This window comes from Plecotus auritus, assembly GCF_963455305.1.
Source record: "Plecotus auritus genome assembly, chromosome: 7".
NCBI classification, from domain to species: domain Eukaryota; kingdom Metazoa; phylum Chordata; class Mammalia; order Chiroptera; family Vespertilionidae; genus Plecotus; species Plecotus auritus.
This window is the reverse complement of record NC_137774.1, coordinates 148,277,870-148,292,585: the sequence shown is the minus strand read 5'-3', so window position 1 is coordinate 148,292,585 and position 14,716 is coordinate 148,277,870. Positions and strand designations below refer to the sequence as shown.

The window sequence follows — 14,716 nt, the reverse complement described above, 5'->3', positions numbered from 1 at the left end:
CCCTGATCTTCGTAAAAGAGTCCATCTTCGTGTTTACCCGGCCACGTCAACTCCGCTGAACTGAGAATTCGGGCTGTGCTCTGGTCCACCCAATCCCATGTTCGTGAAAGGACTGCTGTCCTGGAGGGCAATGGCCAGGCCCCTGACAGACAGCGGCTCAGCGAGCACTGGCTGCAGGTTGCGCTCTGCTCCCCACTTCCCTGCACGCACTCTGAACCTCACAAAAACCTCAGGCAGCTTCTACCTCGTCCATATCACAGGTGAGGACAGAGCTTGAGGCAGAAACAAGCTGTCACCCCAAGATCACACAGGGCCCGTGCTCTAACCCTTCTCCATCGCCTCTCCATGTCATGAAATATAACTCTAGTGATTAAAAAAGGCCTGTGACTGGTATCAGCTCACCCCAGCGATCAGATCACTGTTGTTACAAATGGGTTTCTAGGAGAATCCTTTAATTCCAAGCACAGAGGAAAGAAGAATGGCAGAAAACAGCATTGTCTGCATAAAGTTTTACTCAGCCAGGCAGAAACGAGAGTATTTGCCACATAGGAAGGGGTTGGCACAATGGAATGGTTTGTAAGTATATATGTCAGACCTCTATGACAAACATCCTAAAGTGGTGGGGGGGCAGATCAGGGGGTTATCAGCATGTTAGCAGAGACCAAATGCTTCCACTCAAGAAGAATACCACTGCCAAAGACATTAGGTTCATTTGGGTTAACAGTGTGTGTCCTAAATGGAGATCATTCTAAAAACATGATGAAGCTGGTTTGGCTCAGTGGATAGAGCATTGGACTGTAGATTGGAAGGTCCTGGGTTTGATTCCGGTCAAGGGCACATGTTCGGGTTGCGAGCTCGATCCCCAGTAGGGGGCATGCAGGAGGCAGTTGATCAATGATACTCTCTCATCATTGATGCTTCTATCTCTCTCTCCCTCCCTCTTCCTTCCTCTCTGAAATCAATAAAAATATTAAAAAGAAAAACATGATGAAGGGAAACGCATGCTAAACACACTTCCAAGAGTCCAGGACTGCACCACTAGTTACGTTCAAAAAGTCCTTCCCAAAACACAAATGCTATTTACCTGTTCCTTGTTTTATGAGACACACCCTCTTTATTGAATCTTTAAACTCAAATGGCTTATAAAAGGCCTCCAATCCAGTAAGAGTTCCTGGCCTCATCAATTCAAGTACTGAAAATATGTACAAGGACCTCTATGACAAACATCCTGAAGTGGAGGGGCAAGTCAGGAGGTTCTCGGCATCTGTTAGCAGAGACCAAGTGCTTCCCACTTAGGGTGACTTCCTGTTTGCTAAAGCCAGAACTGGTACAAAGCAACCTCAACTGGCTGTGTGGGTGGGGCGTCAGTGCACATGTGAGGTGAAGAGGGCAGGTGTGTGTACAGGCGAAGGTAGTCATGCAGGTGAGGCTGTATGTGCAGGTGTGTGTGGAGGAGCAGTGTGTGCACAGGTATGTGTTTGCATGTGTGGGTTCAGGTGCAGGTGTATATACAGGGGCAGGTGTGTGTGCAGGTGCAGTAGGCATTCAGGTACAGGTGGGCATACAGGTGTGGCTGTGAGCAGCACACTCAGGGGTACTCATGGCTCTCCTGCCAATCCCATCCACACCTGCTGCACCCATTCACCTTTGGGAATGAGTGAGAGGCCTTGTCAAGGAGCCAGTCAACAGCAGTCATGTCCCCAGAGAGAAAGGAGGGGGAGGGAGCAGGCTCACATACCTGACCCCACCTTCACATGGTAAGATTCTAGCTCTGGGACTTTACAAGACAAGCCTCTTATAAGTGACATTGATGATGTGTCTACCTCCTCACTCACTAGTTTTCTCCTGGGCCTCTTCCCAGAACTTCTCAAATGCCGCCTCCTCCAGGGACCTTCCTGATCTTCCCAGTAGGAGTTAGCTCTCTCTTCCCAAGAGCTCCTCCACCTTCCCCAGTACCTCCTTTCCCACACACTCTGAGAGGCCCAACTGTGTCAGTGTCAGCGTTAACCTCCAGCTGGGAGCAGAGCCCACCTGTCACCCTAAGTCCTCCCATCCCAGCCAGAGCTTAGGACATACTAAGGGTTAGATCATGAATATGAAGATGGATGTCACTACATCCTTCTAGAATAAACTTTTTGGTTCTCCAAATGTGTTGATTCTCTTTCTCTTTACAGACAATGAATATTATACAACCAAAATGTCTCAGGACTTCATAGCAAAGGTGGCACCTTGATCCTGATCTCCTACCATGTTCCAGAGCTCTGCTGGGCTCCAGGCCCACTGAGGAGACAAACAAGAAGGGTCTGGAGGTGTCAGACCACCGAGGGCATGGGAGACCCTCCTGAAGGGAGCACAGGGTGGGTTTGGGGGAGTGACGTGGTGTGGGAAGGTGTAAAGGGAGCCAGGCCGAAAGATCCTGTAGAAATTGGGATGAGAAACAACCTGGGTTTGAAGAGGAAGCAGCAGACAGGCATACTCACAGGAACTTAAAAGGGCTTTCTAAATCAATTTCAATATGCAAAAATCAATACCACATCACCTCAGCTTTGCTTTTTCAGTCCAAGCATACCAGTGGTATGTATATTCATTAGGATTAAGTTCACTCGCAAGTAGGAACAGAAAAATCCAATATGATTAACAACTTAAACAAGACGTTTACTTCTTCTTCACGTTCATGAAGGTCAAAGGCAGTCATCCAGGGCTGGGAGCATCCTCCATGGGCCCAGACTCAGGCTCCTACTCTCTGGTTGTTCTGTTGGCATGACTTACATTCCCAAGGTTATCTCATAGCCCAAAATGAATGCTTTAGCTCCAGCCATTACATTCACCTCCAGGCAGGGACCCTCCCCTTAAGGGCACTTCCCATTAATTCCATCTTGTGCTTGTGTTCCATTTGCTGCCAGGATATAATCACTTGACCACAGCTAGCTGTCAGAATGTAATCACATGACTAGTTGAGGCCAGAATATAATCACTGTTGGCCAGGCCAGTGCCCCTTCCTCACAGTGAATTGTGCCTCCAAGAATTTTCCCTCCTGCCACAAAATGAGATCTCTGTCTTTGCAACTTTGCAAATATAATTCCCCTTTACTTCTCAAAACCAACTGGAAAGAATTACTATATGCATTTTTTTCATAAAAGATCACTCCTTTGAGAATAATCATTTTCATATTTGTGCTTTTTTGACATTTTAGGAAGCAAAATTACATGCAAACATTTGTTCTGCAAACCCAACGTGTGAAGAAAGTTGTACTCAAACACCAAAAAATTGTTTCCATGCCTCTGAATTTCAAAAATATTTTTAGTTTGCATAAAGGCCCACAGGAAAGAGGATCATTTTTTTTTTATGTCAAGGAAAATAAAACAGATGACACAGCTGAGGGAGACCCTGTGTGCGGATGGTGCATTTTTAAATCACGCGCGGCCCTTTAACCCTGTGTTTTCATGGCGGCTTCAGATTGCTGGCTGTGCTGTTGATGTTACTACCTCATGTTTTAAATGCTGACCTGCATGTTGAATAAGAGTTGAAACTCACAAATAAAATATAAAATAATGTCAAGTATTTAGATTCTTATTTGATGTCAAATATTATGTATTTGAAGAAAATGATTTTATCTGGAATCCAAGGGTTGTAAAACTAGGGCCTCTCTCTGGAAGGACACATGCAGAAATAATGACCACGGCCCATGGCCCCGGGGAATCCAGAACCTGAGCAAGAAGAGACTTCTGGAAATGAGGCTACAGCCTTCACTGGCCCTAGCTGCAATCTTGGCCCAGTCTCCTGTGCTTCAATTTTCCTGTCTATAAAATGGCCCTAGCAAAAATAGTGAGGGAGGCGGAAAAGGGGAGGGAGGATGGGGAGGGGAGCGGAGGAGGGCCACAGAAGCCCTGGAGAAGGTATGCTCAGGGTCGAACACGGTGTGGAGGAACCACTGGCCAAGACGGAGGAGAGTGAGCAGGAGGGAAGCGAGGTTCCTGTGGCGTCTGGGAGGCAGAGGAGAAAGGCATTGGAGCCCTGGGAGGAGCAGAGCAAGGCGAGTTCTCCAGGCCAGGTGGCCTCTGCGCTTTTCAGGTGCTGGCAGGTGTCTTTTCTGAGCCCGTGACTACAGCACTGTAGCTAGATGCTCTGCATCTGCCACAGGGTGCCAGGGCACAGCCTGTACTGGTGGGTCACCTAACCGGGCAGAGGATGATGCTGTACAGCCTGTCTACAGAGGGCATTGCTGTGAAGTGTCAGGACGCTACATAGAACCCTGTAATGGGGACTTAATGGGTGGAGTCCTCACCCTGACCTCATCCGCACCCTTTACCGCCTGTGCCCACAGACAGGTAATATGAGCTCCTGTCGTAACAACTCACGAAATACCAAGATACCCACATTTCCTTTCTTTTAAGGAACCATGTATTGTAAATTCCTCAGGGTATAAAAACATTTTTTCTTTGTGTTTCTTTATTTGAGTTTCACCTTAAAACTAAGCTGAGTACACAGAAAATCACTTTCTTTGCTGTGTGCTACATAAAACCTGCCAACTGTCACTCCTACGTAATAATTTTCAACTGGCTGACATTTATCAACATGGTATTTTGACGTGTTTAAGTCCCTATTTTGGTAATATTTTCTTTCTTTTCTCCAAATTGCATCAGCGTTGAGTTGAATAAGAATGTGGGGGGGGGGGGGGGGTATATGCACAGCACCTCAATTTTGTTTTTCTTTAGAAATTCATCACCCTCATGATGCCCTGTTGCCCACACTGGCAATTGTTCCCTGAAGTGCAGAGGGACATGGGGGAGTCACAGACAGAGCAGTCCCTGTTCTTATGGCTCACTGGGAACACTGCAGCCCGAACTCCCCTCCTCGGAGCCTCCGATGATGGTGGGCAGCCAGGGACCTGAGCAGCTGAGCTTCCCATAAGGCCACCACTGAATCAAGGCCCAAGTCCTGACCCCTGGTTCCTGTGAGGGTGACCTTATTTGCAGAGGTGATTAGGTAAGACCTGGAGATGAGAGCCTTACAGCCCATGGCTGATGTCCTTATAAGAGAAGGGAGAGGGGGGCTGGAGACCCACAGACACCACCCTAAATCTATTACAGAAATTGAATTTAAGTTAAAAACTCCCCCCAGAAAGAAGACTATTGCTGCACACCCAGATGGCTTCATGGGAAATTCTACCAATGTTTAAAGAAGAAATAATGCCAGTTGTGCAAAAGCTCTTCCAGAAACAACAGGACAATAAATAACTCCCAGGTCATTCTAGAAGGCTAACCTTGCTCTGATACCCAAACCAGTCAAGCACTATCCCTTATGAATACAGATGCAAATATCCTTTAAAATGTTTGCAGACAGAATACAGCAATGTAACAGGGTAATACATAACACCCAGGCAGGAAGATGGGATGCCCACTCACAACTTCTGTTTGAAAACTTCCTCAAGATTCTCACCAATAAAATCAGTCAAGAAAAAGAAATAAAAGGCATCAGATCAAAAGGAAACCTAAAACTGTCTTTATTTGAAGACAGCATGATTTTCTACCTAGAAAACATAGAACCTCTGAGAAAGCTGCTAGAACTTACAAGTGAATCTACTAAGGTTTCAGGACACAAAATCTATATATAATTGATCATATTTCTAATACTACCCATGAACAATGAAAAATGAACTTTTTAAAAAAGTACATGTACAGTAGCACTGAAAAATTAAAAGTGATAAATCTGACAGAAGATGTATAAGATTTGTACACTGAAAGCTATAAAACATTGTTGAGAGAATTTAAAAAAACCTAAATAAATTGAGAGACATGCAATGTTAATCAAAAGACTCAATATTGTTAAGATGTTATTTCTCTCAAAATTGATGCATGGAGTCAACATAATCCAAATCAAAATTGCAGAGCCCTAACCGTTTTGGCTCAGTGATAGAGTGTCGGCCTGCGGACTGAAGGGTCCCGGGTTCGATTCCAGTCAAGGGCATGTACCCTGGTTGCGGGCACATCCCCAGTAGGGGGTGTGCAAGAGGCAGCTGATCGATGTTTCTCTCTCATCGATGTTTCTAGCTCTCTATCCCTCTCCCTTCCTCTCTGTAAAAAATCAATAAAATATATATTTTTTAAAAAATTGCAGAGACATTTTTTGTGGAAAATCTGATTCTAAGATTCCAGTGGAAAATGAGAAGGATCTGGAACAGCTGGAACACCTTTCAAAAAAGAAAACTGAGTTTAGTTTGGAAAACTAAAGCAATGCTCCCTGATTTCAAGACACATTACAAAGCGACAGCAAACAAGGTGGTGTAGAACTGACATCAAAACTGATGAACAGATCAATAAGACAAAATAGACATTCCAGAAGTAGAAGCACATGTATGTGGTCAGTTGAGTTTTGACAAAGGTGCAAAGGCAATTCAATGGAGGAAAAAAATAGTCTTTACAACAAATGGAGGAACAACTGTATATCCATATGCAAAAAAAAACAGCCTTGTAGCTATACCTTACTCCATATAAAAATTAGCTCACAAAGCTTATAGACCTGAATGCAAAATCTAAAATTATAAAACTTCTTGAAAAAGAAACAGGAGAAAATATTTGTGAACTTGATTTAAGCAAGGCCTTATAAGATATAACACTGAAAGCACAACTCATTTAAAAAAATGATAGATTAAAAAACAACCATGAAAGGGAGAACTAAAATAAATATCATGCTCTGTAAATTAATATCAGGCATGTGGGCACTTATCCAGAAAAACGGGGCTGGTTTAAGATTAGAATATCCACCAATTTCATTCAACATATTAACAGGATTAAGGAGAAAAACTATAGGATAGATTTTTTTTTAATAAAATGACAAGAATGCTCAACAAACAATGAATGGAAGGGAACATCCTGACCTTATTGGGAAAACCTACAGTAAACATAATGACTTCACACTTTCCCCAAGGTTGTCAACGATTAGGGGTGCCCTCTCACCGCTTCTGCTCAAGTCTATAGAGGGTGTCAGTGAAATGAAAGAGGAGAAAGCCAACAAAAGGCAAAAGCTTGGAAAAATAAACTATATGCACAGGTAGCATGATTGCAAACAGAGAAAATTCTAAGAACTCTACAAACTGATGAGTGAATTTAGCAAGACTGCAGAATACATAGTAAACACAGCATTAGGTTGTGCCTGTATGTGCTAACAACTAACTTCTGGAAGTTGAAATTAAAAATTACAACTTACAGCATGAAAACATGAAATACTTAGGGACAGAATTAGAGAGACTTCGATAAGACCTATAAATTACCTGGTATAAGTGAAAATGATAAAACATTGCTGAGAAAATTTAAAGAAAATCTAAATAACCAAGCATGGATTATTCAATAATGGGAAGCTATTGATTTTTCCAACTGATCAACAGATTCAACACAATCTCATTAAACATCCCAGCAGATGTTTTGGGGGATATTAACAAATTGATTTCTAAAATTGTATGGAAAATGTAAGGATCTAAAAGAGTCAAAACAATTTTGATGAAGAGGAACAAAGTTGGAGGACTTACATTATCTAATTTCAAGACCTAATATAAAGCTTCAGTGATAGAGACGGTGTGATATGGGCATAGTTCGATGTGCAGGTAAATGGAACACAATACAAAATCCAGAAACAGACCCATATAGACATGATCACTTGATTTTTTACAAAGTTGCCAAGGTAATTGTATGGGGTAAGGTATTTTCTTCAACAAATACAACTGGAGCAATTGGATATCCAGACAGAAAAAAATGTAAATCTCTGCCTCTACCAGCAATTCATGCCATACACAAACATTAACTCAAAATGGAATATAGACCTAAATGTTAAAGCTAAAACCATAAGACTTCTGAAATAAGAAAAAAAAAATTTTAAGTTAAAAATTGTTTTTTATTTATTAAAAGTATCTTAATGGCCTTGGTGTAAGTAAGTCCTTCTAAAACAGGATATCAGAAGCATGACCTATAAAAGAAAGATATTGATAAATTGGACTTCATCAAAATTTAAAGCACCTGCCCTTTGGAAGATACTATTGATGCTTAACAAAACATGCCAACACTTAGCTACTTAAAAGCACAGGATTTACTGTTTCTCATTATTCTGTGGCTTCCCTGGGAGGTTGGTCCATTGCAGGTGCTGGGGCCCCTCTTTGAGCTGCATCCACCTGGAGCAGAGACAGCAGTGTGGGCCAGGAACAGCCACCTGGGACAGGGACATCCACCATGGCCTCTGATCCCCCACAGTCTGTCATTACACAACCTCAACAATATCAACACAACCAGTAGTATTCCTCCATATGAGTCATGAACAAATAGTAAGATTCCTTTATTTTACCACTATAAATGTATAATATATCCAGGAATTAATCTAATAAATATGGAACACTTATGTAGAAAAATTTTAAATGCTCTTAAAGAACTTAAGAAGACTTAAATAAATGAAAAAAAAAAAACCATGTTGGTAAAAAACAATGCTTAAAATTGCAAAGTATCATATATTCTGTATGAAACATGATTTTCGGTATTTCTAATGCTTTGACATCTGGGAGCCTTGCTGACTGATTGCCTCTCCCAGGGCTATATGCCTGGAGCACACCTTTCAAATGCAAACCAACCCTCTCCTCCATCAGGCACTCAAACTCCACACCAATGTCTCTGCCCTAATCACCTCAGGGCAGATACCAGACAATCAGGGGCAGCCCCCACACCCTGAGCCCCTCACTGAAATTATTCAAACTAGCCAAACCTAAGCCTGTTTACCCTTCGTGGCCTATTTCCTCTTGTGGAAATCCTATATAATAAAAGCGTAGTATGTAAATTGTCCCCTGGACAGGGAGTTCAGCCCAGCCGCTATGAACCCTACCAGTACACAAAATTCGTGCACTGGGCCTCTAATCACAAATAAAGGATTTTGCCCATGGTTTTCCCTCATTTTCTCTGCCCCCATGACCTCTCCTGGTTCTTCCCCCTATGGCCCCATGTCCCTATGTGCCGCTTGTGTGTAGGGAACTGTGAGTAAAAGTTCTCCCTTGATGATAGTCACCCCCCTGTCTGTGTGTCTTTCCACAGCTGATTTCACCAAACTCCAGGTACCCAGCAACACATTCTTATGAAAGCAATCTACACATTTAATGCAACTTAAAACAAAACTTCCAGTAAAAACCTTTAGCGACTAGACAAACTGATTCTATCATTTGGATGGATAACAAGTCTTATGAATTGCTGAGGCAACTCTTGAAAAGAAGTGCCAACAGAAATGCACCCTATGGTTTCTAAGGCAGATTATTTCTAAGATAGAAGTGACCGCAGTGTGGGGCCAGCACAGGAATGAATAAACCAATAGAATAAAATAGAGCACCCAGAAATAGCTTTATAAATACTGCTCATGTACCAAGTGGAGCCACACATGGGAGAGAGACTGATAAATGGTTGTGAGAATATTGGGTCGCCATGTAGAGAAAAAAGATCTTAGAATAAAAATAACCATGAAAAGCAGAACTAAAATATTAGAAAGAAATGAAGAAGAACATCTTCCTTTTCTGTAAATAAGGCTAAAATTCAACAATTAAACACACCACAAATCCCCAGCCCCACAGCAGCCAGCAGGCACCTGCATCCTCAGTTCATCTAGACCGTGGGAGAGAGTTTTCTCTCCATTTACCTGCTTAAACGAGAAAAAGAGCAGGGATCCACAGGGACCAAGCAAGGCCAGCAGCTCCTGTGCTCCCAGCGTCTGCATTCCAGAAGGTTCCTGGAGAACCATGTGGGACTTGCCTTAGTAGTTTAAAGGGCCTGTCTGGTGGTTTTTCCAAAATTGAGAAACTAAGTCCTAGAGATGAATGGAAGTCTATTACCCTCTTCTGAAAGAAACTGCTTACAGTAAAACCCCAGATCGAGGACCAACTTCTCCTAATCAAGCTTTCAGAACCCTCTGGGACTTCTAGAACATTCCACCACAGTATTAAAATTGAAGCCTAACAGTGAACAACCAGTGCCAGGCAGCCAATCTCCCAGCCTGCACCATTCTCCCCACAACCCCACCTACCAGCCCCCACCTGTCACTCAGCCTCCAAGAGATAACTGACTTGCCCTAGCTGGTTTGGCTCAGTGGATAGAGTGTCAGCCTGTGGACTGAAGGGTTCCAGGTTTGATTCTGGTCAAGGACACATGTCCAGGTTGTAGGCTCGATCCTAGTAGGGGGCGTGCAGAAGGCAGCTGATCAATGATACTCTCTCATCATTGATGTTTGTATCTATCTCTCTCCCTTCCTCTCTGAAATCAATAAAAATATATTTTAAAAAAAAAAGATAACTGACTTCCTCACACACAAGGAACCTTTGTCCACAGTGGGTAACCCACCTTGTTAGCTGTCTCTCCTTTCCAGCTGAAGCAGGAAGGGGTCCCACCCTGGGTCCTCTGGACTGAGATGGGGCCATCCAGGGGTCTTCAGCTGCTCCTGCATGGCCAGCTCTTTGCTGTCACCTAGAAATAGGCCTGAGAGTACCCTCCCTAAAGGAAAGGCCCTGGGTCTGCCCCTTTCTCCCACACCTCCTCACCCTGCATTTCCATCTGCACTCCTCCCTTTTCCCCTCCCTCCTTCACCAGGCAGCTTTCCAGAAAGAGACTCCTGGAATTCCCACTCCCTGTCCACCACATGGCTCACTGTAGGGTGGTCTCCACTGCCGTCTACTACAATTGGACAACCTCTAAATTCTATTCTGGCCAGTCCTCCTGAGGGGGCAACTCCTGAACCCACCCCTGAGCCCTCACTCCTCCACCCTGCTCTCTGGAGACCTTTGGCTCTGGTTGGCCTCCCAGGGCCCCATCAGCCTTCCCAGCTGGGCTCTCATGTCTGATGGCAGAGCATTTACCAACCAAATTCCCAAAGATCAGCGGAGTGCTGATGGCCACAGAGGCTGGTGCCTGCCAGTGTCCACCAGCAAATAACACCCACCACATTCCCCAGGCCTTCACGTCTTCACAGCACAGAGTGCCTTTCACAGATGTGCCAACCAAGGTTCGAGGAGCACTCACTTGCCCGGGTCAAGCGTAATGGCTCTGAAGCTGTGCTGGACCCAGCCCTGGTCTTCCCTTTCTTACTAGCGCTGCTGTGTAGGATGCCAGGAGAACCACTGGCCTCTTTTTTGGTTCCAATTCTCTCCCTCCATCAAAACACAGAAAGGGCCCAGCATGGTGATATTTCACTGTGTTAGAGGTGAGGGTTTCAGTTGGCTATTCAGAGGGTCAAGTTACTCCCTGCCCCCCTGGCCAGGAAGGGATGAGGCTGGGGACCCGCTTAGATCACAAAGCCCCAGAGAGGTCTGACCTTCCTGCAGTCCTAGAGCAATGCAGGCAAGCTGGGCTCCTGCCCCTAATGTCAAGACGCCCATGTGTCCCAGCATCCTCCCTCACCCACCACCTGATGCCTGCTCCTCCATCTCCTGACTGACTGGGCCACACGGAGAGGCATGCCGAGAAAGTTAGCTGTTCTCACTACAAAAGGTTTGAGGTGAACTTTTGAAATTTATAAATTTTGAACATGGAGCTATTTCATTGTTGCCCTAGTTCCGTGGTCGGCAAACTGCGGCTTGCAAGCCACATGCAGCTCTTTGGCCCCTTGAGTGTGGCTCTTCCACAAAATACCATGGCCTGAGCAAAATCTCAGACATATGCCAAAAGAACTTCTTCACTGATACTGCCCCTAGGGCAATGGAAGCCAAAGAGAAAATAAACAAATGGGACTACATCAAAATAAAAAGCTTTTGCACAGCAAAAGAAACCATCAACAAAACAACAAGAAACACCACTGTATGGGAGAACATATTTGCAAATGTTATCACTGATAAAGGTTTAAACTCCAACATTTACAGGCAGCTTATACAACTTAATAAAAGGAAGATAAATAATCTAATAAAAAAATGGGCAATGGACCTAAATAGAATCTTTTCAAAAGAAGACAGAAGGAAGGCCAAGAGACACATGAAAACATGCTCAAAGTCACTAATCATCTGAGAGATGCGAATCAAAACGACAATGTGATACCATCTCACACCTGTCAGAATGGCTATCATCAACAAATCAGCAAACGACAAGTGTTGGCAAGGATGTGGAGAAAAAGAAACCCTAGTGCACTGCTGGTGGGAAAGCAGACTGGTGCAGCCACTGTGGAGAACAGTATGGAGTTTCCTCAAAAAACTGAAAATGGAACTCCCATTTGACCCAGTAATCCCACTCCTAGGAATATATCCTAAGAAACTAGAAACACCAGTGAGAAAGGATATATGCACCCCTATGTTCATAGCAGCACAATTTACAATAGCTAAGATTTGGAAACAGCCTAGGTGCCCGTCAGCAGATGACTGGATCAGAAAACTATGGTACATCTACACAATGGAATACTATGCTGCCATAAAAAAGAAGGAATTCTTACCATTTGTAGCAACCTGGATGGAATTGGAGAACATTATGCTAAGTGAAATAAGCCAGTCAATGAAAGAAAAATACCACATGATCTCACTCATTTGTGGATAATAAAAAACATTATAAACTGATGAACAAAAAGATAGATACAGAGGCAGTAAAGCATCAAACAGACTGTCAAATTACAGTGGGAAGGTTGGGGGGGGGGGGAATAAGAGATCAACCGAAGGACTTATATGCATGCATATAAGAATAACCAACGGATGCAAAACAATGGGGGGTGAGGGCATGTATGGGAGTTGGGTGGGGAGGGGCAATGGTAAGATATGTACACATATAATACCTTAATAAAAAAAATAAAAATAAAAAAAAATACCATGGCCTGGGTGAGTCTATTTTGAAGAAGTGGCGTTAGAAGAAGTTTAAGTTTAAAAAATTTGGCTCTCAAAAGAAATTTCAATCGTTGTATTGTTGATATTTGGCTCTGTTGACTGAGTTTGCTGACCACTTCCCTAGTTAATACTGTGCCATAAATTAGGGATCCCCAAATGTCTCCCCTTCACCTGGTAATTCCATGAACCAGAGTAATTAGGGAATGAGAATCATTTGATTCAAAACACTGGGTCCCAGGTAGCAAATGCATCCGTTGACCCCTTCCGGCCTGGCCCCACCGACTCGGGTGGGCCCCTGGGCTGAGTGCCCTTCCCCCCGCCCCTCCCCCCCCCCCCCCCCCCCCCGCCCCGTGTCTGGATGAGGCCTACCCTAACAGCCAGGATTGGCACAGACCAAAGAAGCCAGGGAGAACCTTCTTCCCCAAAACCGCCTCCCAGTAACCCCGCCTGAGAGGGAAGAAAAGCAGGGGGAACGGGGGTCTGGGAGCCCTAATGGGACAGTATACTGTGGCCTCTCACACGTGGTTGCGGCCAGGTCAGGCCCTGCTCCTCCGGGGTCTCAGGATTTGAGCAGGTGGGGCGGCCTCTCACCCAAGCCAGTGGGGGGGGAGGGGGAGGAGCATGCGTGCTGGGCGGGTGCGGGCCCCCGACCCTGCCCCTGCGTGGGTCAGTTCAGGAACCACGGCCGCGCCCCCGGCCATGCGCTGAGCGGCGGAAGGCGCGACGTGGCGGGCCTCGCCGCACGTGGGGCCGGACCGTCCTCCTCTTCTCTCAGGAGCAGGCGGCTTGCACGTCCCGGAGGTCCGGCCAGCGCTCCTCAGACCCGCGCAGCCCCGCCCCGCAGCCCCACAGCCCCACAGCCCCACAAAGCCTCCGGACACTGGGAGGGGGCGGGGCCGGGCTGCCTCTCGGGGACGGCGGTGGGCGGAGTCTGCTGCGAAGCCCCGCCCCGGACACGCCCCCGCGGCGCCCCCCGCCCACGTCACGCCGCCGCCCCTCCCGCGCCTGCGCGGCCGCACACCGGCCCGCTCCTGGCGCCGCGCATCCTCGCCCCGCGCCCGCTCTGCGCTCAGCTCCACTCAGCGTCCCGCTCGCGCCCGGCCCGCCCGGCTCCTCGGCTCCCCTCGCGGAGGGCGGCGCGGCCATGAGGATGCGGGGACGCGGTCCCCGGGATGCCCCCGCCTCCAGCGCGGGGGCCGGCGACGCGCGGCGGCTGGCGCCCCCGGGGCGGAACCCCTTCGTGCACGAGCTGCGCCTCAGCGCCCTGCAGAAGGCCCAGGTGGGTGCCGCCCGCGCCCCTCGCACCTTGGCCTGGGCCGCGCCGAGGAGGGACTCGGGGAGGGGTACTCGACGCGGCCCAGCCCGGCTGCCGCCCCTCAGGCCCCCGCCGCCCGCGCCCTCCACGCTGCCCTGCGGCCCGCATCCCCGACGCCCTCTTCCCATTTCAGGTCTCCTTACTTTCCCGCCGCCCATGCCCATGCCCCAAACCTGGCTCCTCCCCTTTCCCCAGCCCCCGCACCTCGAACCCGGCTTTATACCCTCTTTCCCTGATCCCTGTACCCCTTTTCATGATCTCCGCACCCCTCCCCTGATTCCCGCACCCCTCCCCCCAGCTCAGTCCACGCAGCTCGTTCCCTGGTCCGGTTGTCCACTCCTGCAGGACTCGCGCGGGGCTGGAGAGGACCCTCCTGGATGTGACTTTGTCACTTGATGAGTTTGGTCGTGTGTGAAGACCTAGTTGATCATTTGAGTCAGTGCCAGAGATATTGGGGTGCGAGCTGTGTGGTGTCCCCTGAAGATGAACACTAGGAGAATTTGCGCTTCTCTGTTTGCAAGTTATTTTCTGGGGAGTGTGCAAGGGACGCCCCCCTGGGGGTTCGTCCATAACCGGAAACTGTGTACAACTTC

The 14,716-nt window shown here is 46.7% G+C and overlaps 1 protein-coding gene across 1 annotated transcript in view; it reads left to right on the top strand.

Moving 5' to 3' along the window:
* Positions 1-13,815: 13,815 nt before the first annotated feature.
* The window catches only part of LPCAT1 (lysophosphatidylcholine acyltransferase 1), a 38,799-nt gene continuing 37,898 nt past the window's right edge, over positions 13,816-14,716 (top strand). Inside the window, exon 1 of the mRNA XM_080680556.1 lies at positions 13,816-14,087. Coding sequence (XP_080536682.1) covers positions 13,953-14,087 — 135 coding nt within the window. The 5' untranslated portion in view covers positions 13,816-13,952. The remainder of the gene's footprint in view (positions 14,088-14,716) is intronic.